General features: G+C 43.7%; 1 protein-coding gene across 10 annotated transcripts in view; it reads right to left on the bottom strand.

Annotated features, from left to right (window-relative positions):
• The window catches only part of LOC135575271 (zinc finger protein 462-like), a 166,033-nt gene that overhangs the window by 23,429 nt on the left and 118,381 nt on the right, over positions 1–24,223 (bottom strand). For 9 of the 10 annotated variants that reach the window (XR_010468758.1, XR_010468759.1, XR_010468760.1 and 6 more), the window contains exons 7-8: positions 15,996–16,187; positions 2,474–2,735 (exon numbers count right to left, since the gene is read on the bottom strand). Coding sequence is in view for 7 of the 10 variants with exons in the window: in XM_065045043.1 (XP_064901115.1) it covers positions 2,474–2,735; positions 15,996–16,187 (454 nt within the window). In the remaining 3 variants the exon portion in view is untranslated. The remainder of the gene's footprint in view (positions 1–2,473; positions 2,736–15,995; positions 16,188–24,223) is intronic. The other variant, XM_065045042.1, reaches the window with a different exon arrangement.

Here is a 24,223-nt window from a genome sequence, read left to right as displayed (position 1 = left end):
ATTTTGTTTAATCTTGGTAGGAGAAAAGGACAATAGGAAAATGTGAAAAGATACATTGGACCTGTCGAGAGTTGGAAATGCTTAAAACAATAATCTGGAGCAGCGATAGTAATAGTAATCTGGAATTAACCAGAAAATTATGCTATGTAACTGGCAAGGAGCTGAAGCAACAAAGCCTGATCCCCTATGGGCTACTCTTGTATGAGGTCTCTCATGTCTAATGTCCAGTATACAGTTAGACATTTATACAATACAATGGGTGAACAATCGGCTGAAGGGTCAGGCTCAAAGAGTTGTAGTAAATGGGGTAACATCTGGCTGGTAGCCAGTCACTACTGGAGTTCCTCAGGGCTCAATTTTAGGGCCAGTTCTCAGTGGTTTTATCTATGTCCTGGACACGGGAGTTAAGTGCACACTAAGTAAGTCTGCCAATGATACTAAAATAGGAGGAGCTGTTGATTTCCTTGAAGGCAGAGAGAACTTACACAGAAATCTTGATAGATTAGAGCACTGGGCAATCACCAGCAATATGAAATTTAACAAGGACAAATGCTGGATTCTGCAACTGGGAGGGTGTAATCCTGCATGTATGTATAGACTGGGGGAAAAGAGGCTGGAGTGCAGCCCTGCAGAAAGGGATCTGGGGGTTTTGGTTGATGGTGAGCTCAATATGAGTCAACAACTCAGGATGTTCTGTGATTCTATGATTCCAATAGGAAAGGTTGAGCATAATTCTTCAACAGTACCTCTCTCCTTTACCCAACCATACTATCCATTTTCACAAATCTCCTAAGGACATAATAGCTTTGAGACCTTAAATGTCAGCTAAGGGGGTTATGACTGAGGGTTCAAAATATCAGAAGGAAATTGAGAAACAGCACAACTGCATAAACCTTTTTTTCCTTAGGGCACATGGCTAAACATACACATGCACCCCTGAAACTTTACATTTTGAAGTCACAAAATGTTAGGGATTGGAAAGGACCTCAAAAGATCATCTAGTTCAATCCCCCTGCTGGAGATGGAACACCTAGATGAGGTTACACAGGAAGGCGTCCAGGTGAGTTTTGAATGTCTCCAGAGTAGGAGACTCCACAACTTCCCTGGGCAGCCAGTTCCAGTGTTCTGTCATCCTCACCGTGAAGAAGATTCTTCTCATATTTAAGTGTAACCTCCTGTGCTCCAGTTTGTACCCATTTCCCCTTGTCTTATCATTAGTTGTCACAGAGAAGAGCCTGGCTCCATCCTCGTGACACTCACCCTGTACATATTTATAAACATGAATGAGGTCACCCCTCAGTCTCCTCTTCTTCAAGCTAAAGAGCCCCAGCTCCCTCAGCCTTTCCTCATGAGGGAGATGCTCCACTCTCTTAATCATCTTTGTGGCTCTGTGCTCGACTCTCTCCAGCAGTTCTCTGTCCTTCTTGAACTGAGGGGCCCAGAACTGGACACAATATTCCAGATGTGGTCTCACCAGGGCAGAGTAGAGGGGAAGGGAAGAGAACCTCTCTCGACCTACTAACTACACTCCTTCTAATATCCCCCAGGATGCCATTGGCCTTCCTGGCCACAAGAGCACAGTGCAGGCTCATGGTCATCCTGCTGTCCAGCAGGACCCCCAGGTCCCTTTCCCCTATACTGCTCTCTAATAGGTCGTTCCCCAACTTATACTGGAACCTGGGGTTGTTCCTACCCAGATGCAAGACTCTACACTTGCTCTTGTTATATTTCATTAAATTTTTCCCTGTCCAACTCTCCAGCCTGTCTAGTCCTCGCTGGATGGCAGCACAGCCTTCTGGTGTTTCAGTCACTCTTCCCAGTTTTGTATCATCAGCAAACTTGCTGACAGTGCACTCTGTTACCTCATCCAAGTAACTGATGAATATATTGAATAGTACTGGTCCCAGTATCGACCTTTGAGGGACTCAAATATTTAATTGGATTTGCTGAAATGTTTCTATATGCTATCAGGCACTTTGGAATATCCTTTATATTTCAACCAGATAAATCACAAGGGGAGGTGTGGGGGGGCAGGGATTATGAGAGCTTTCTTCATTAGAGGGAATAGAAATTCTATAACCTACCTAGAATATTTGACTGCCCCATGCTTCATGCTACTTTTTCCAAAAATATGCCTTATTTTTGGAGAGAAAACTCCTCGTACTTGATGGTATGGATCAGCATTTAATTACAAATTGTGAGAGGGGGAAAAAAAACCCACTCCTTGTACTACTGCAAGTGTTTCTCATGCTTTTCTCTTCAGCAGATGCTACAGGCTGTTGTAGGAATGAAGAAAATTAATTACATGGATACTGCTGTGATCTGGTATGGCATTTCCTATGTTTCTCTCCCTGGTCACCATTGGTCATGTGTCTCTTAGCTATGGCCAGTTCTCACAAAGATTTCAGAAGTCTTTTGAAATGCTAAAAAAATCCCATTCAAGTTAATTTTATTTCTTTTGCACAATACTTACTTAAAGCCTGTATAAAAGGCACAATCTTTGCACTTGAAGAGTTTCTTCCCTCCATGCTTGTCACGGTAATGACGTCGAATGCTCTGTATGTAACCCGAGGAGAATCCACAAAATTCACAGTTAAGGACTGCTTCTGTTTTTTCTACTCCTGCAGCACTCCCAGAAAGTGGGATTCGGTTGATGTTGTTGTTCCTGGCCAGAGCTGCAGACTGGTAGTGGTTCAACTGTTGCTGAACATCAGGAGGTTCTGAGTATGAAGAGTCTATAAAGAACGAGAGAGAGAAGTTGTCATTCCAGGTGGGTCAATGAAATTTAAAGTTTCCAGGCCTGCTCCAGCAGGCAACCTTCTGAAGAGATAAGAGGATTACCATTTCTTCATCTAACTTGATTTATATTCTACAATGTAAAAGGTGGTCATTTGAGATTAAGCTTTTTAAATCTGATATGGGGATGGATAAATATATGAGAGTAACCTATTAAAGACAGAAAGAAAAATTAAATGGATACAATATTTCCCTCCCCCTTATACAACCCAAGAGAAGGCTGTCACACCATTTTAATGATATTTAGAAAAACACAGACTAGATATGTTTTTGCACATGAACTGAAAACTACAATACTTTATTAAAAAAAAAAAAAAAAAGGAGGGGAGTCTTGGAAGTTTCCCAATATGTTGATTTGAATGTGAAAGTTAGGAATTCAGCTATTGTCCTATATAATCCACAACTGCCCATGAATGGTACAAATGAAAGCAGACAAAGCACAAATGAATTTTATTGTGACATTCCTGAAAAGATAATAAAAGGCTTTTTGAAAAGGAAAAAAAAAATATTATTTAAAAAAAAATTCAGAATACAAAGTGTACCAGCCACCTCCTGTTTTGATGGATGCTTAATTTCCAAAGTATAATTCCCTGAGGCTGCATATGTATGAATTCTCTTAAACACATATTTGTTGGAAATTAATATGATACATTCTAACTAATTGGTAAAGAGAAACAAAAGGCAAACAGGCTTGTACAGCACTCAGTGTAGGAACTTCATCTGTCTTCAAGAGAGTACAATGTTTGCTTTCTTTTCTCGCTTCCATAGAAATAGTTATATATGCTTTAGAAATGAAAAACAAACCAACAGCAACAACAGAAAGTACCAAAAAATCCCAAAACATAGGGAGGAAAAATGTCTTCAGGCTCCCCAGCTTCATCATCAGGTGTACAGCTGAGACATGAAAGCTTCTGGTAAAATGATTCAAGGGTTTTTTGTTTGTTTGTTTCTTCTGAGTCACATGAGCAGAGACTGGATTACAGTATATTTATCCTCGCTGTTCTCAGCAGGTTTGCTCACCACAGACAGCTCACAATGAGTTCTATCCATTCAAATCTTAAGGCCCTGAGTCACTCACAGCTGCTTCTAGCTTGCCATGACGCAAATGAAAGCAACTGTGGGAAAGATAAAACACACTTCACACTAAATTTTTATCCAATAAAAGAAGTACATCATGCTCCTGCTAAAATATATTTAAGAAATATACAGACAGCCAGTGGTGGCTGGAGAGGCACTTTGTGTCAGGGGGTGGTACATGCACATCTGAAGGGAATGCAGCCTGTGGGCAACCCATGCTGGAGCAGGCACACAAGGCAGAAACTGTTACACATATCACCTCAACCTTCTACACCAAACATTTCCTTATTAGAGGAATTTTGACAGACTGAGAGTAACTTGTGAAAATAAGGGGAGATGAGACTGGGAAGGGGAGGGGAGAGGATAGGTGTTTATGTATTTATCTACTTGTCTTTTCTTTTTTCTCAATGCCCAAACCAGTAATGGGAGGTTTGTGCTGGTTGGCAATAAATTAACACAAACAAAATTACCCAACTTTAAACTGTTTCATCCATAACGGTAATTAGCAAAGAATGTGGGCAACACTAGGAACTGTCATGGGCTGGATCTGGAATAACTGGAATAATTTTGAATCTCCATAAGAAGCCCTGATTCTGCTATTGGGAATTTGTGGTGGTGTACTGCAGTGTGAGTGGTGGGCCCATTATGTGTTTGGGGGTGAGTGTGAACACTCAATAGTTTGGAAAAAAAGAGTCCAAAGGGATCCAAGAAAATGGTACTGGGATGATGCATGCTTCAAGCCCATGTTCTAGTTGCCTGGAAGCTGGACCACCTCCCAGTACAGACTCCAAGAAAGTTAGGTGGGCCTTGCAGAGAGAAGAGGATGCATATAAAACACTAGGAGAGAAATGTGCTGCTTTCCGTGAAGGTATGCCAGCACGTTGTAGGTAGGCTTCAAGCAGAGGACAAAAAATATTTGCAGCAGAGGTTGCAAATCAAGCTAACATTCTCTCCCAAAGCAATGGTTTGCTAAAGGAAGCAGTCATAAATGCTCAGTGCAAAACAGAGAGCCTTATTCAGACTTTAGTAACTAGTGGCATTAATTATCCAGATTAAAGACTATGCACTGAGCCAATACAGGAATGGCCAGTGAGCACAAAATGTCTGATGTGACTGCCATTTACTGGACTGGGATCCTGAAACCTGGGATGATGATACTTGGAATTTTAATGATGAATTAATAACAGAAGTCAGCCCCCAGTTACTGTAACTGAGTAGACCTATGCAAACAGGGGCATTGTTCCCCAGAACATGATCACTCAACAGGTCCTTTACTCAGAGCAAGATTAAGGCTGTGTGGGAAAACTACAGCAAACACCCTCAGGAAACTGCCTTGCAATGGCTATAGAGGTGCTGGGAAACCAGAGGTAGTGTCTCAGCAGAGCAAAGCTCTTGGTTGTTTGGGTCCTATGCCACTTGTAAACACGGCCCTATGTAATGTGGGTGGACTTGGGGATCAGCTGATGGAGAGATATGTTGAGAAATGGTCTGATTTTGCTGATCCCAAAAATAAGATATCCCCATGAAGGGACTGGGAAGAAGAAGGTAATTTACTGCAATTGCTTGAGTTGATGAGATGTGTTCACAAGCAAGTGGGGAGGGAGCCTAATAATGCTGTGGCCACTGACACCATGGTCCAATAGCTCTTATGGTTAGACAGAGTTACTAATGTCCTTCTGGTATCACTTGACAGATTGGTGGGATGCCCTGTTGATCAACAAGTGACCTATATGTACTGTATTAGGAAGAGCATTGTTGGAAATGCCTGAAGTCCAGTGGTCTGGATGACCTTGGAAAAAACATCAGGAAGATATGGGAATTCTCCATGCTCATGCCCTATATACTAGGACTTAAGGATGGTCCTGAAGGAAAAGGGGGGAACTACAACTGAGTGGGACAAAAAAACCTCATTAGATATCTAGCACTGTGAGTCAAGGAATTGCAAGGGCAAGGCAAAAGTCAGAGTTCAGTTAAATCATTGGCTCCTCCTCCTCTGACCTCCAGGACACAAACTGTTTGGGTAGCTGAACTGAATTTACTGCATTATAGGGGCCTCACCACTGGCCTGGCAGCAAATCATAGAACCATAGAATTGTTTGGGTTGGAAGAGACCTTTAAAAGTCATCTAGTCCAACCGCCCTACTTCTTCAAGTAGATCAGGTTGCTCAGATACCTGTCCAGCCTGGCCTTGAACATTTCCAAGGATGTGACATCTAACACCTCTCGTTCCAGTGTTTTACCACCCACACTGTAAAAAATTTCTTCCTCGTGTCTAGCCTGAATCTCCCATCCTTTACTTTAAAACCATTACCCCTTGTCCTATTACAACAGGCACCACTAAAAAATCTGTCCCGATCTTTCTTATAGCGCCCTTTTAAGTACTGAAAGGATGCAATAAGATCTCCCCGGAGCCTTCTCTTCTCCAGGCTGAACAACCTCAACTCTCTCAGCCTGTCCTCACAGGAAAGGTGTTCCATCCATCTGATCATTTCTGTGGCCCTCCTCTGGACCTGCTCCAACAGGTCCATGTCTTTCCTGTGCTGAGGGCTCCAGAGCTAGATGCAGTATTCTAGGTGGGGCTTCAACAAAGCAGAGTAGAAGGGCAGAATCACCTCCCTTGACCTGCTGCCTACACTCCTTTTGATGCAGCCCTAGATATGACTGGCCTTCTGGCTGCAAGTGCACATTGCCAGCTCATGTCCACCAGTACCACCAAGTCTTTGTTTGCAAGGCTGCTCTCAATCTTTTCATCCCTCAGCCTGTATTGATACCAGGGGTTGCCCCTACTCAGGTGCAAGACCTTGCACTTGGCCTTGTTGAACCTCATGAGGTTCGCATGGGCCCTCTTCCCAAGCTTGTCCAGGTCCCTCTGGATGGCATTCCGTCTGTAAGGTGTGTCAACTGCCCCACTCAGCTTGGCGTCATCTGCAAACTTGCTGAGGGTACACTCAATACCACTATGTCATTGATGAAGATGTTAAACAGTACTGGTCCCGATACAGACCCTTGAGGGACACCACTCTTTACCAGGGTTCATCCAGACATTGAGCCATCGACCACTACCCTCTGGATGCAACCATCCAACCAGTTCCTCATCCACCAAATTCATATCTCTCCAATTTAGAGGGAAGGATGTTGTGGGGGACTGTGTCAAAGGCTTTACAGAAGTCCAGATAGATGACATCTGTAGCCCTTCCTTTGTCCACTGATGTAGTTACTTCATCATAGAAGGCCAGTAGGTTGGTCGGGCAGGATTTGCGATTGGTAAAGCCATGTTGGCTATCCCGAATCACCTCCCTGTCCTCCATGTGCCTTAGCATAGCTTCTAGGAGTATCTTTTCCATGATCTTCCCTGGCACAGAGGTGAGGCTGAGAGGTCAGTAGTTCCCAGGCTCTTCCTTTCTACCTTTTTAAAAATAGGTGTAATGTTTCCTTTTTTCCCATCACCAGGGACTTCACTTGACTGCCAGGACTTCTCAAATATCATGGAGAGTGGCTTGGCAACTACATCAGCCGATTCCCTCAGGACTCTGGAATGCATCTCATCAGGTCCCATAGATTTAAGTATGTTCACATTCCTCAGGTTGTCTCAAAACAGATCTTCTCTTACAGTGGGAGAGACTTTGCTCCCCCAGTCCCTGTTTTGCAGTTCATCCACTCGAGAGGTGTGGGAAGAGAGCTTGCCAGTGAAGAATGAGGCAAAGAAGTTGTGGATTACCTCAGCCTTCTCCTCGTCCATTGTTACCATTTTGTCAGCTTTTCTCATCACAGGGGGTATGCTTTCTTTGTCCTTCCTTTTGTAGTTGACATACCTGTAGAAGTCCTTCTTGTTATTCTTTGCATCCCTTGCCAAGTTCAGCTCCAGCTGCGCCTTGGCCTTCCTGATCCCATCTCTACACAACTGGGCAGTGTCCCTATTCTCTTCCCAGGATAACTGTCCTTACTTCCACTGCCTGTGCATTTCCTTCTTGCCCTTTAGTTTGGTTAGCAAGTCTCAGCTCAGCCATGCCAGCCTCTTGCCTTCCTTACCTGATTTCTTACACCTGGGGATCAAGAGCTCTTGCACTCTATGGAAAGCATCCTTAAAGATCTGCCAGCTCTGTTCTGCTTCCTTGTCCCTGAGGGCAGTTTCCCAGGGGGTCCTAATGACTAACTTCTTGAAGTGCTGGAAGTTGGCTTTCATAAAATTCAGGGTCCTGACTTTACTCTTCACCTGTCCCACATCCCTCAGGACTGTGAACTCCATGAGTGCATTATGTCTTCAGCCCAGGCTGCCTCCAATCTTGACGTCACTGATTAGCTCACTTGCATTGGTGACTATCAGGTTCAGTGTCACATCCCCTCTGCTAGGGCTATCTATTACCTGGCTTAAGAAGTTATCCTCAATGCATTCCAGGAGTCTCTTGGATTGCCTAGAGCTAACTGAATCTATTGGACTATCCAGGTATCTGAACAGTATTATGCCCTAGCACATGCTGCCCTCACTATGCAAAAAACCTGAAGTTCTGATGTATGCATATCCCTGGTTATAGCCAGTTGACCAAATCTTTATATCAAGTAACCTGGAAAGAGTCAATTTGAACAGGCAGAGGAACAGCAGCAAGCTTTTGAGCAGATGAACCAGGGAACAGGCTATGAGAAGGCACTGGGACTTATCTGGTGGTGTGGTTTAACCTGGCAGGCAGCTAAACACCGCACAGCTGTTTGCTCACTCTCCTCCCCTTGCAGTGGGATGGCAGAGAGAATAATAATAAAAAAAAAAAAGTAAATATTGTGGGCTGAGCTAAAGAGAGTTTAATATTAATAGAACAAAAATGAAAAATTAATATTAATAATAATGTTAATAATAATAATAGAATATACAAAACAAGTGATGCACAATGCAATTACTCACCACACACCGACCGATGTTCAGCCTATTCCTGAGCAGTGCTCCCCCCCAGCTAACTTGTCTCCAGTATTATATTCAGCACAATATCATGTGGTATGGAATATCCCTTTGGTCAGTTTGGGTCAACTGTCCTGGCTGTGTCCCCTCCCAGCTTCTTGTGCACTGTCAGCCTCCTTGCTGGTTAGGCAGTATGAGAAGCTGAAAAGTCCGTGACTTGGTATAAACACTGCTTAGCAACAACTAAAATATCAGTGTGTTATCAACCTTATTATCATCCTAAATCCAAAATACAATACTATACCAGCTACTAGGAAGAAAATTAACTCTATCCCAGTTGAAACCAGGAGATCTGGGAAGGTAGTGATGTAAAACATTTGTTATATACCAGTGCAGGAAAAAATAGCATTTTTGGAAATAAGTCCCTTGGGATAGGAGGGTGGCCATTGAAATTCTGAAGCCAGAGTTACAAAGGCGTAGAAAATAATTATAGCCCTTTGGAACAAGAAGTCCTGACTGCATATGAAGGTTTCGGAGTGCCAATGAAGTATTAGGCAGAGAGCAGGCACTGTGGTTATGCCCCAGACTATTGGTCCCAAATTCTATGTTATGGCATTTCTGATTTAGAATATATAAACATAGAAACATTTAGGTGGGAAAAGACCTTAAAGATTATCGAGTACAACTGTTAACCTAACACTACCAAGTTCATCACTAAACCATGTCATTTAAATACCTCCAGAGATGGTGACTCCACCACTTCCCTGGGCAGACTGTTCCAATGCTTGGCAATCCTTTCACTGAAGAAATTTTTCCTAATATGCAGTCTAAACCTCCCCTGATGCAACATGAGGCCATTTCGTCTTGTCCTATCACTTGTTACTTGGGAGAAGAGATTGACACCTGTGGAGGGGTTTCTGTTAGATGGAGATTTGTTACTGAACCAGCCATGAATTTCAAGGACAACTCAGATGCTGAGAACAGGACCTGCTGTGGGAGAGAAGCATTTCTACGATAACAGGGCCTCAACATGACGTGGATCGGCGGACCTATCATCAGTGAGACTCCAACGCGTGGACAGCTCATGAACACAGATGATATACAATCAGTGAATGCATGCTTGGAGCGTGGACATGTGATCAGAGAATAGTTGCATATATAAGGAGGCTTGTTTCTGTGATAAATGGCTTTGCGTGATTCACATTGAATAGGAATGCTGAGTCCTTTATTGTTCCAACAAATGGTGACCCCGATGTGATACTCTGAATGGTGTCTCACTGCGATCGGGGAAAAGCCTGGAGTGGCCCAGCCGGAGGCGGTTCAGCTGGACTGAAGACCAGACAGAGGTATACAGATGCCCCAGGGATAAATTCGTCGATGGATCACTGGAAAAGGTGAGCGGCTGGGGGCAGGAGGAGGGAAGAGTGAAGTTATGGAGCAAAACGTATTTTCTGAAGAACAAGCTGTAGTTAAGCTCCTCCTGCATATTCTCTCTGTGAGAGGACTTAAATAGGAAGAAAGTAACATACGTAGACTGTTAGTTTGGTGTAGAACTAATGGCTACCCGGGAGAAACCGAGAAGGCTTTTAAACGTGAACTTTGGGATGATAAAGGGCAGAAATTATGGGATAAGGTCAGCAATGGAGATGATAAAGAAGCTAAATCATTAGTAACTACATGGAAGCTTATAAAAGATTTTAAGGCTGAATGGTCTGCTGCTGCTGGAGTTTTTGTAGCATTGCAGCCTGATAAGAAACCTGAAAGTTGCTGTGAAATTTACCCAGTTCGTGTCTTTGATACCCTCCCTACTCCATCTCCTGCAGTGCTTTCAGCACCCCCGATAGTTCAGCAGTCCAGGGCGGGGGGAGGAAAAATGCCGAGCGGGTGTCCTCCTACACTATTACCCATCTTGTTAAACATTGAAATTAGTGTTGGCTGCTGTATAAGTTAAATGATTGGGAAAAGTGTCCGGAGAATAGAATCTTGAAGTATAACACCTTGTTGCAATTAATGTTGTTTTTAAGGCGCGAAGAGTAGGACAAAATAAATCTCTACAAGAGATCATTAAATCATTTCAGACAGTTTTACAGGTGGAACGGTTTGAACTTCAACAAGCTGAGAGAGAGTTAACTGATAACACATACGTCACAGTAAACTTGCTGAAGTCTGCAAGATGCTTTCCTTATTAACCTGTTTTCTTTGTAGGTATCTGTTTAAGTATGTTACAGTTTTGGTAGGTCTTTGTTATATGGTACGATGAGTTCACAAACTGTTTAATCATGAGAATCTGTTGACTCAAAATGTGCGTTCTGTGATAATACAGAATATCATGAGTTATTTAATTCTTTACTGCATGAATGTGATGGTAAAATTTTTGTGTGTAGTAGCTGTTATTTTTCTTTCTAGCATGCTAGCTTTATTCCAATATCCAGACTTTTTCAACTCTGTGATAGGCTGTGTCTCATCTATACTTGGTTCCTTTGCATGCACACCAAATAAAGAATCCTGGTTTTGGAATAAGAGTTGTAGCGCACCAGATGAAACACTAATAAAAACCTTGCCCAGTCCAGCTCGCTGCAGCGGCGGGGGGGCAGATGCTGGTTGGGCTCCAGCGCGCACTGACCTGTTTTGTCAGGGACGGTACCTCTGGCACGGTACCTCTGCCTGGCTGAGCAGTAAGCGGTTCAAAGGTGCAATGCAAAAATTGAGATATTGTCTTGAATAAGTGTAACTGTGATCTATCTGCATATTTGAACTTGGTGTTTGGTTTTCATGTCTGAGCTCAGTATTTTAATTTGCATATATATATATTTGGTACCAAAAGAATTGCTATCGGATCCATAGATCTAATGAAACTGGAAAATTAAACCAAAAATTTGTTAATAGACTTATTCTGTGGTAGCTTGTTGTGAGAGACTTCTTAGTAAATTCACCATGCTAGTTTTTGAGGTCATGGGAGGAACCTCTAAATTTGATTTGTGATTCTGAGTATGTAGTCAAGGTCCAACGCACATATCTGACTCTGAACTGTTTTTTTGGTTGTTTTTTTTTTTTTTTTTTAAAACAAAAAGGGGGGAGAAGTAGGGAAAACAGCACAAAACCAATTGTCAAAAGGATTGTATGTGATGAATTACTTATATCTAAGTGGTGCAGCCCAAATTTGCCCTGTGATGAAACACTTTGCAAGTATGACCCAAAACCATGCTAAATCAGAAAGAACCTACATTAGTTATGGTCAAATCACTAGTTAATGATCAATGGAAAAGGCCACATCAGTTGAAAACCTGGGGGAGAGGCTATGCTTGTGTCTTCACAGATCAAGGGCCGCAATGGTTGCAGGCACGAAATGTAAAACCTGTGTTATCTTCCTGACAATGACTGTTGCAGCTGCTGCATTTTGGGTGCCTGAAGAGACAAAGACTAACATGTGGATTACTTTAGCCAACATGACTGGCCAGGACTCCATATGCCTAGCTATGGCATCTCTGGAAAACCCATTCCACACATGCTTGGTTGGCATCCCCCTTGATGACTACAGCAGCATCACACAACTGTTTCAAAATAGTGGTCGGTGCAGAGGCATTGCAACTAACTGTAATAATACCAACATGGCACTTTGGATTAATTGCTTCCCGGAAGCAGATTTTGAACCACAGGAACTGGAATTGCTGGCATCTATGCCCATGGACGCTTGTATCCAGCTGGTTTGCGAAAAATGTCAGAACAATATACAAGAACGTGAATGGATAAAACTGCAAAATGTTAATGCTACCCTTGGTGACTATAGAAATGAAACTCGATGGTGTAATGCCTCACAGAAGAATCCAAGGGGTGCCATTGATAATGTGGGAGAACGACCCCAAAACCTCCTGTATGGTGTATTCTTGATGTGTGGAGATAGAGCCTGGCCAGGAATTCCTTCTAATGCTGTTGGAGGACTGTGTATTTTGGAACTATTAACTCTCTTAACGCCCAATGTATCTATGATAATAGATCACAGAAGAGCAAGACGAGGAAAACACTTTTTGCACGTATATGAGTCAAAATGAGTCAAAATGTGATTTTTGGGGATCAGGGTTAAGGGTTTTAGGATCTCTTGTATCTGGTGTTGGCACAGCTACAGCTCTAAATACTTTAGAAAAATTAGGCTGCTGGCTAGTTAAGCAAACTAACAGAACTTCTAAGGCTTTAAGTGGACTTTTGTTAGATGTAGATTCTGTAAGACATGCTACACTGCAGAATAGAGCCTCAATAGATTTTTTGTTATTGGCTCAGGGACATGGGTATGAAGATTTTGATAGGATTTGTTAAATAAATTGTTTAGTGGTTGCGGGCTTTCAGGGTTGTTGTTATCAGTAGTGAAAACGGGACTGATTGTCTTGATAAATGCTGTGGTTGTGTTACTAATGTTGTCATGCATGATTTCTCTGCTGCAAAGGGCCCTGCAGCGGACAATGAAGGGAATTTGTTTAGCACAAATACAAAAAGGGGGAATTGTGGGACTACGGTTGGTCCGTGGATTCCCTGACAGAGGGCATGGGAACAGAAATTAGTCTTGAAGATATGAAGGACTACCCGTGAGAAAGATGGGAGTAATGGAGTATCTGGAGATGTTAAGGATGTACCCATGAGAGAGAGGGGAGTAAGAGTAACATTGATGATAGCAAAAATAGCCAATGAGATGTTACTGCTGTAACTTGTAACCAATAGTGAAGAGACACATGAATTGGTAAAACTGTATAAAAACACACTTGTGGCAATAAATTGCATCTACTACTTTCATCCTGGAAGAACTTGGTCTATGTCATTTGTCCGTCTCAACCACGACACCCCCCCCATCCAATAAAGGGTGGAGGTTTTCCTTAGCCCTCCTTTTGTTGTTAATGTAGTTAAAGAAACATTTTTATTGTCTTTTATGGCAGTAGCCAGACTAAGTTCTAGTTGGGCTTTTACCCTTCTAAATTTCTCCCTGCATAACCTCACACCATCCTTGTAGTCCTCCTGAGTTGCCTGCCCTTTCTTCCTAAGCTTATAGTCTCTCTTTTTTTTTTTTTCCTGAATTGCAGCTAATCCTCTTCCCCACTGGCTCGTCTTTTGGCAGATGGAGACAGCCTGCTCCTGTGCCTCTACGTTTTCCTTCTTGAAGAATGTCCAGCCTTCCTGGACTCCTTTGCCCTTTAGGACTGCCTCCTAAGCAAGTTTGGCAACCAGGCCCCTCAACAGGCCAAAGTTTGTCTTCTGGAAGTCCAAGGTAGAATTTCTGCTAACAGCTCTCCTTACTTCTCCAAGAATAGAAAACTATATCATTTTGTGATTGCTGTGCCCAAGATGATCTCCAGTCATCACATCACCCACAAGTCCTTCTGTGTTGACAAACAACAGGTTCAGCAGGGCACCTTCCCTAGTTGGCTCACTCACCAGCTGTGTCAGGAAGTTATATCTTCCACACACTCCAGGAACCTCCTAGTCTGTTTCCTCTCTGCTGTATTTTATTTCCAGCAGACATTTGGTAAATTTAAGTTCCTCATGAGAACAAGGGCTAAAAATCATGATAATTCTCCCAGCTGCTTATAGAATATTTAATCTGCCTCTTCATCCTGGTTGGGTGCTCTGTAACAGAGTCGCACCAGGATATCTGCCTTGTTGGCCTTCCCCCTGATTCTTACCCATAGACACTCAACAATCCTTAAGCTCTAGACCGTCAAACCACTCCCTAACATACAGGGCTACCCCACCTCCTGTCCTTCCTTTCCCATCCCTCCTAAAATATTTATAGCCTTTCATTGCAGCACTCCCATTGTGAAGTCATCCCACCATATTTCCTTGAGTGCAACTACATCATAGTTTTCCAGCTGCAGAATGGCTTCCAGCTCCTCCTGTTTGTTGCCCATGCTGCATGCATTGGTATAGATGCACTTTACTTGGCTTCCTTTAGGGCATATCCACCTGCTGCATTGTGGTCCTCTCTATAGGCTGCAGGTTGGATATCTGCTCCACCTTGGACCTCCAAGGACTGCAGGGGGACAACCTGCTTCACCATGGTTTTCACCATGGCCTGTATGGGGATCTCTGCTCTGGCACCTGAAGCACCTCCTTCCCCTCCTTTACTGACTTGGTGTCTGCAGGGTTGTTTCTCTAATATTTTTCACACTTCTCTCTCTCACAACTGCTGTACATTTTTTACCCTTTCTTAAATACATTATCATCACAGAGGCATTACCAGTGTTGCTGATGGGCTCAGCTTTGGGTTCGTTTTGGAGTCATCTGGAACTGGGTCTATCTGGCACAAAGTCAGCCCCTGGTCTCTTCTCACAGAAGCCACCCCTTCAGCACCCCTCTACCAAAGCCTTGCCATGTAATCCCAATACATTTTCCTACAGTTCTTCAGCTAATTTGCCCCAAATATAGTTACTTATATGCTGAGCACAATGCTCCCTTTCTAAGCCATGGATGTTCTGCCATTTGCTTCCTTTGTGACAGCAACTCCAGGCCAGTATGGCATTCTTTCCTACAGCCTGCTTTGTCCACTGCTGCTTTTCCTCACAACACAGATAATCCATGTATGTTCCCCCTCTCCTGGCATTTGCAGTATCTGTATTCCTGTCATCCATTTAAAGTAAGAACATTGCATGCTGAGTCTGCTGCCATGCATGTAACTGGATGACCATTTTTTTATGTCAGGTTTCAATCCTGTATTCTCTTCATTTGTTGCACAAGCAATAAAACTCTGTAGCCTAAATACAAGGAAAAAAAAGCCATCTGTCTGTATTTCAAATATCAGGATCTGTGTACACACCCATTTTCATAAAAAACAAAATAGAAGTTGCCTAGCTATTCCCTCTACTTTTTACACTTAATCTTTAGTGGCTTCACTAAATTGCTCTGCTAACAAGATAAAGGGATATTTTTCAGAAATGCAAATGGAATTAGATGCTTGCTTTCCCACTGATTTTTAATGGGAGCTCTGCCACTGAAAATTTCCTATGTTGTAAATCTTTGCTGAAAAGTAAGGTCAGCTTGACTTATTCCAAAGGCCAATGATTGGCAGTATAAGTTGGAAAAGAATAAACTGATGAGATTCTGCTGCAGGTCAAGTACTAGAACACCACCATTATTCTTGCTTTTCATGCAACTTTGGATTTTTCTTAACTGCTGCCTTATTTTATTTTTTTTTAATAAATGTATTAAGTAGCATTTTAGACAATTAGATTATTGCTTTTGAAGCATCTCTTACCATTAGAGTCCTCCACCTCTTCAGCAGAAGTGTGTTTCTTGGAGGTGTGGTAGCCAAGTGAGGCTGAGAGGCTGACAACACGGGGTCTTGGTAGTGTCAGTGCTTTCCCATGCACTCTCAAGGAATGCTCTTTCAGCTGGCTGATTGTCATGGTTGAAAATGTGCAGGAAGAACATTTGTAGGCATGTTCACCTGAGTGAGCGAAATACAGGCAAATCATCAGCTCACAAAAGAAACAAAATGGGATCCCGATTCTTTTCCTGATGAATGCAGCAGTAAAATTCATATTGCCTATTTCAGTGTGAGACTTATTCCAAAGAGAAGAAACTATGTGCATCTCCCTGTTGAAACAGTCTGGAGTCTGCAGATAAAGACATCTGCTTTGGGACCGAAGTTTTGTTTTCTGACAACTCTAGATCCTTGTTAAATGATTGATGCCAAAAAACAAAGACCAGACTCTTAGCACACCTATGCTGCATGGTATAAGAAGAAAACAGAATCTTGGATGAAAATAGAACCACTTGACTAGAGCATTTCCAAATTTATTTAGGAGGAAAGCAAGTGTGAAGTTCTCCGTGTTTTTCTGTGCAACACATCCAAAATCACTACTAAAATAACCCAGAGGGAGACTATAAAATGTTAACTAAGGTTCTTAAAAAAACTGAAATGAAACAAAAAAACCATACTCACTGCCTCCCCCTGCACTTAATTTGAGGAGGATCCCATTTTCCTTATATGAAACCTGTCTCCAGGCAGGAATGAACTCCATAGAACTAGTAACCAAGTCAAGGTCGATTTACTACAAGAAGTGGACATGGCAACACCAAGAGCATTGCATATTTATAGGGCTATGGGAAAGCATATTATAGAAAAATATTACAAGTGAAAGAAGATAAATAATGAACAGTAGTGAATTTGGTTTTAAATAATACATTCCAAGTCATAAAGACAGAATACAATAGGAAACAAATTCCCAAGACTTGTTCTGTGTTAAGCATGGAGGCACCTGAAAGAAAAAGTGAAATGTCCAACATAAGTATGTGATGTTATATATGTGGCAACTAATTGTTCTGGAAGTGTAAAAGGTAAAAGGACTACATTGACTAAATCCAAGTTGTACATGAAATGACAAAACTAATACAAGAGTGAAATATTCATGAACACTAAAGGAAGGATAAGAGTTCTGGTTATGAAAGAGTCAGAAAAAAATTTAACAAACAAGGTTCTAGAATAGAATGGTTTCAAACATCAGAAATAAGTGAACAAAAAGAGAACAAGAGAAAAAAAGTGTTACAGCCAGTCATAACAAGCACATAAAGAGATTAGCAATCATTCTACATTAAAATACCCCCCCACACCACAAAATTCCTATTTAATCACAGGGACAAAATACAGACTCTTAGAAACCCACATTGGTGTATTTCAAAAAGACCAGAGACCGGAGTATGAAATGGTGAAACAAAATGTCACACATGGTTTCTTTTCAAATTACATTCTGCATCTGAATATTATTGCCATAGAGGTATTGTCGGTTTACAAAAATAATGTTTTTCATAAAGCATGTATGATGGACTGATAAATGCAAAAGGATGAACTAAAGACAAAAAGATATACCCCCCATTTGCTAAATTCAAGTGATTCCTGGCAGGTACCAGTTGACTCAACATAAAATCACAATAAGAAATTAAAGACAATTGAAGATTACAATAAATTAATAAATTAGAAGACATCTAGTAACTGCATTCCCTATTTGTCAATAATAGTTTGGGTGGACAGCATCATGTGAAAATGTGTTTGGTTTTAGAGGCAAAACTATAGTTTTCATTAGTGTGACTCCACAGAAATGTTAGGAAATTTTCTACTGCTAGTTTTGCATCACATAATTATTATTTTGAAATATATAAATAAGCCATAGCCATGTGTCTGGTGTCAGGCTTCCCCAAACTGAGTGTACATGGGGGGGTGTATTTGCTAGCAAACTTCAAGCTGGACTAACTATTGGTCCCAGTGACTGGGCAGGAGGAAGTCCTGGGCTGGAACTGCTGGAGGAGGCAGCTGCTACTAACATCCCTTAACAGTTCTAGCTATTATTCAAGAATGCATTAAATAATAAATGGAGTCACTCCCCAGAAGATAATGCACATGAGGAAAGTGAGTGAAAGAGACCTGGATTTTTACAACCAGCAATGTGCCCTTGGGGCCAAGAAGGCAAATGATATCCTGGGGTGCATTAGGAAGAGTGTGGCCAGCAGGTTGAGGGAGGTTATACTCCCTCTCTACTCTGCCCTGGTGAGACTGCATCTGCAGTACTGTGTCCAGTTCTGGGCTCCCCAGTTTAAGAAAGACAAGGAATGACTGGAGAATGTCTAGCAGAGAGCTACAAATTTGATTAGGGGTCTGGAGCATCTTTCTTATAAGGACAGACTGAGAGAGCTGGGTCTGTTCAGCCTGGAGAAGAGAAGATTGAGAGGGGATCTTATTTATGCTTATAAATATCTCAAGGATGGGTGTCAATAGGATGGGACCACATAAGAATTCTGTGAGGTTATGCAGGGAGAAAATAAGAAGGGCCAAAGCCCAACTAGAGCTGAGCCTGGACACCACTGTGAAAGGTAACAAGAAATGTTTCTATAAATATATGGATGCAGAGGGAAACATAGTTACAGAAGATGAGGGAAAGGCTGAGGTACTAAATGCCTTTTTCGCCTCAGTCTTTATATGGTTGTGCTCCAGGTACCCATCCCCCTGAGCCTGAAGACAGGGATGGGGAGCAGAATGAAGCCCCAATTAGCCAAGGGGAAATGGTTAGCAACCTGCTACACCACTTGGACACCCACAAGTCTATGGAGCCAGATGGGATACACCCAAGGGTGCTGAGGGAGCTGGCAGAGGTGATCGCTAAGCCACTTTCCATTATCTATCAGCAATCTTGGCTAACTGGGGAGGTCCCAGCTAACTGGAAGTTGGCTAACATGACGCCCATCTACAAGAAGGGCCGGAAGGAGGATCCAGGGAACTACAGACCTGTCAGTCTAACTTCGGTACCTGGAAAGGACATGGAGCAGATGATCTTGAGTAACATCACAAAGCACTTACAAGAGAACCATGTGATCAGACCCAGTCAACACGGGTTTATGAAAGGCAGGTCCTGTTTGACCAACCTGATCTCCTTCTATGACAAGGTGACCCATCTAGCAGATGAGAGAAAGTCTGTGGATGTTATGTACTTAGACTTCAGTAAGGCCTTTGACACCATATCCCACAGCATTCTCCTGGAGAAACTGGCAGCTCATGGCCTGGATGGGTGTACTCTGGAATGGATAAAGAACTGGCTGGAGGGCCAGGACCAAAGAGTTGTGGTGAATGGAGCCAAATCCAGTTGGCAACCTGTCACAAGTGGTGTTCCCCAGGGCTCAGTATTGGGGCCAGTTCTGTTTAATCTCCTTATCAATGATCTGGATGAGGGGACTGAGTGCACCCTCAATAACTTAGCAGACGACACCAAATTGGGTGGGAGTGTTGATCTGCTGGAGGGTAGGAAGGCCATAGAGAGGGATCTGGACCAGCTGGATTGTTGGGCTGAGGCCAATTGTATGACATTTAACAAGGCCAAGTGCCAGGTCCTGCACTTGGGTCACAACAACCCCAGGCAGCATCCCTGGAGATGTTTAAAAGGTGTTTAGATGAGGTTCTTAGGGACATGGTTTAGTGCTAGAGTTACATTAGGTTATGGTTGGACTCGATGATCCTGAGGGTCTCTTCTAACTGAAATGCCTCTATGATTCTATGATTCTTTTCAGTGGTGCCCAGTTATAGGATGAGGGGCAACTGGCACAGACTGAAAATAGGAGGTTGCATTTGAATATGCAGAGAAACTTCTTTATTTTGAGGGTGCCAGAGCACTGGAACAGGCTGCCCAGAGAAGTTGGGGAGTTTCCTCTGGAGACATACAAAACCCGCCTGGATGCATTCCTGTGTGGTAGCAAAGACACAAGGGTTATAGATGTGTTAGAAACCATGGAAGTGCCTGAGAATAGTCACAAAGGAATTAGGGCTTCTCACTGCAAAAATGTGGCAGGATCAATAGCCCAGATGAAGTGCATCTAGATGAATGCACGTAGCACAGGCAACAAACGGGAGGAGCTGGAAGCCATTGTGCAGCAGAAAAACTATGATGTAGTTGCCATCACAGAAACATGGTGGGATGACTCCCACAACTGGAGTGCTGCATTGGATGGCTATAAACTCTTCAGAAGGGAGAGGCAAGGAAAGAGAGGAGGTGGGGTAGCCCTGTATCTTAGGGAGTTTTTTGATTGTCTAAATCAGGGGTGTCAAACTCTTTTTCACTGGGGGCCACATCAGCCTCGCGGTTGCCTTCAAAGGGCCAAATGTAATTTTAGGACTGTAGAAATGTAGTAGTTACACCTCTGTTTTAGAGCATGATGAGGGTGACAATATGGTTGAGTGTTTATGGGTAAGAATTAAGGGGAAGGCCAACGAGGCAGATATCTTTTTGGGAATCTGTTACAGACCACCCAACCAGGATAAAGAGGCAGATGAAACATTCTGCAGGTAGCTGGGAGAAGTCTTACAATCACTAGCCCTTGTTCTCGTGGGGGACCTGAACTTACCAGATGTCTGCTGGAAATAAAACACAAAAGAGAGGAAACAGTCTAGGAGGCTCCTGGAGCGTATGGAAGACAGCTTCCTGACACAGCTGGTCAGTGAGCCAACTAGGGAAGGTGCCCCACTGGACTTGTCCTTTGTGAAAAGAGAAGGACGCATGGATAATGTGTCAGTTGGAGATTGCCTTGGGCACAGCGATCATGAAATGACTGAATTTTCATTTCTTGGAGACATAAGGAGGATGGTCAGCATAACTGCTACCTTGGACTTTCAAAGGGCAGACTTTGACCTGGTTAGAAGGCTGCTTGGCAGAGTCCCTTGGGAGACAGTTCTGAAGGGCAAAGGAGTCCAGGAAGGCTCGTCACTCTTCAAGAACGAAATCTTAGAGGCATAGGAGCAGGCTGTGCCCGTGTGCCAAAAGAAGAGCCAGTGAGGAAGAAGATTGACCTGGCTGGAACTCGGGAATAAAAAGAGAATTTATAACCTTTGGAAGAAGTAGCAGGCTACTCTAGAGGACTATAAGGATGCTGTGAAGTTACGCAAGGAGAAAATTAGAAGGATTAACGCTCAGTTAGAGCTAAGTCTGGATAATGCCATAAAGGGAACAAAAAATATTTCTATAAATACATCAGCAACAAAGGGAGGGCTAAGGAGAATCTCTCTCCTTTAGTGAATGCAGGGTGCAGTATAGTGACAAAGGATGAAGAAAAGGGTGAGGTACTGAATGCCTTCTTTGCTTCAGTCTTTAACAGTAAGACCAGTTGTGCTCCAGGTACACAGCCCCCTGAGCCGGAAGACAGGGATGGGGAGCAGAATGAAGCCCAAATAATCCAAGGGGAAATGGTTAGCGACCTGCTACACCACTTAGACACACACAAGTCTATAGGGCCAGAAGGGATCCATCCATGGGTACTGAGGGAGCTGGCGGAGGTGCTCACCAAGCCGCTTTCCATCATTTATCAGCAGTCCTGGCTAACCGGGTTTGTCCCAGTTGACTGGAAAGTAGCAAATGTGACACCCATTGTGGCAGTTGCACATCTCCCTGAGATCTGGAGCCTTCAATGGGGCAGCTGATGGCTCTCTTAGCACCTTTTGTGCCCCACTGTGCCTGTCCCCATGTATACACCTAGGGTGGTACTAACGTGTTGATAGTCACATCCTCCCCTACCCTGGGGCAGGGTGACTTCACCTCCACCAGCTGGTGGGGCAGGAGGGGTGGGACCCTGAATCAATTGACAGGGTTGTTAACAAAGAAGGTGCCCAGAGTAGCTGCAAAGCTTCTGGACTATGTTGTCCAGAAGCCCACAGCCAGATCTGACCAGACTATAAAATGGGGTCCCCGCCGAAGGCCCCCTTTGGAGTGGTCTTCTCAGAGCAGCGGATGGTGGGATGACTCATATGACTGGAGTGCTGCTATGTGTGGCTACAAGCTCTTCAGAAAAGATAGGCAGGGTAGGAGAGGTGGAGGGGTGGCTTTATATGTTAGAGAGTCACTCGACTCTGTTAAACTTGAGGTCAGCAGTGACAAGGTTGAGTGCCTGTGGACCAGAATCAGGGGGAAGTCCAACAAGGCTGACATCCTCGTGGGTGTCTGTTATAGACCACCCAACCAGGACGATGAAGGAGATGAATTATTCTACAAGCAGCTGGCATATGTCTCAAAATCGACGGCCCTTGTTCTTGTGGGTGACTTTAACCTGCCGGATATCTTCTGGGAGCTCAATACTGCACAGAAGAGGCAGTCTAGGAAGTTCCTAGAGTGTATAGAGGACAATTTCCTTCATCAGCTGGTAAATGAGCCTACCAGGGGCAAGACCCTGCTAGACCTACTGTTTACAAACAGAAAAGGGCTGGTGGGAGATGTAGTGGTTGGAGGCCGCCTGGGGCATAGCGACCATGAAATAATAGAATTTTCAATACTCAGAGATGCAGGGAGAACCATTAACAAAACCTCTACGCTGGACTTCCGGAGGGCAGATTTTTGCCTATTCAGAAGTCTAGTTCCGAGCATATCCTGGGAAACAATGCTTAAAAACAAGGGGGCCCAGGAGGGTTGGACATGCTTCAAGCAGGTGGTTTTGAGTGCACAGGAACAGGCTATACCAGTGTGCCGAAAGGCTAGCCGGCGGGGAAGACAACCGGCTTGGCTAAACAGGGAGATTCTGAATGAAATCAGAAATAAAAAGAGACTTTACCGACTGTGGAAAAAAGGGCTGGCTACTTATGAAGAATTTATGGAAATAGCTAGATCATGCAGAAAAAAAATCGGGGAAACAAAAGTGCAATTTGAAGTTAATTTGGCCAATTCTGTCAGGGATAATAAAAAGTCCTTCTTCAAATATGTTAATAACAAACGGAGGGGCAAGGAAAACCTCCATTCTCTGTTGGACTCTGAAGGAAATATAGTTAACAAAGATGAGGAGAAAGCTGAGGTACTTAATACCTACTTTGCCTCAGTTTTTACCAGTAAGACAGGTGGCCCTCAGGACAACTCATCTCTGGAGGTGGTTGACAGAGATAGGAAGCCAAATAGTCCCCTTGTATTCCAGGAGGAAATAGTTGGTGATTTACTGAGCCATCTGGATCCTCACAAGTCTATGGGACCAGATGGGATCCATCCTAGGGTGATGAGGGAGCTAGCAGAAGAACTTGCCAAGCCGCTCTCCATCATTTTCCAACAGTCCTGGCTCACTGGGAAGGTCCCATATGATTGGAAATTGGCCAATGTTACCCCAGTCCACAAAAAGGGCTGCAGAGCTGACCCTGGCAACTACAGGCCTGTCAGCCTGACCTCGGTGCCTGGCAGGGTTATGGAGCAGATCATCCTGAAGGCAATCACACAGCACCTTCAGGATGGACAAGGGATCAGACCCAGCCAGCATGGGTTTAGGAGGGGCAGGTCCTGTCTGACCAACCTGATCTCCTTTTATGATCAGGTGACTCACCTGGTGGATGAGGGGAAAGCCGTGGATGTGGTCTATCTGGACTTCAGCAAGGCCTTTGACACTGTCTCCCATAATATACTCCTGCAAAAGCTGGTAGCCCATGGCTTGGACAAGTGTACTCTACGCTGGGTTAAGAACTGGCTGGAGGGCCGGGCCCAGAGAGTGCTGGTGAATGGGGCTGCATCTAGCTGGCGGCCAGTCACTAGTGGTGTTCCCCAGGGGTCAGTGTTGGGTCCAGTCCCGTTTAACATCTTGATTGATGATTTAGATGAGGGGATTGAGACCATCATCAGCAAATTTGCTGATGACACCAAGTTGGGAGGGAGTGTCGACCTGCTGGAAGGCAGGAGGGCTCTGCAGAGGGATCTGGATAGACTGGAAAAATGGGCTGATTCCAATGAGATGAAGTTCAATAAGGCCAAGTGCCGGGTGCTGCACTTTGGTCACAACAACACCCTGCAGCACTACAGGTTGGGCACAGAGTGGCTGGAGAGCAGTCAGGCAGAAAGGGACCTGAGGGTACCAATTGACAGGAAGCTCAGCATGAGCCATCAGTGTGCCCAGGTGGCCAAGAAGGCCAATGGTATCCTGTCCTGTATCAAAAATAGCGTGGTCAGCAGGACAAGGGAAGTGATCCTTCCCCTGTACTCTGCATTG

The sequence above is a fragment of the Columba livia genome, chromosome W, assembly GCF_036013475.1.
Source record: "Columba livia isolate bColLiv1 breed racing homer chromosome W, bColLiv1.pat.W.v2, whole genome shotgun sequence".
NCBI classification, from domain to species: Eukaryota; Metazoa; Chordata; class Aves; order Columbiformes; family Columbidae; genus Columba; species Columba livia.
The sequence above is the reverse complement of the archived record's forward strand: the minus strand, read 5'-3'. Positions and strand labels throughout refer to the sequence as shown.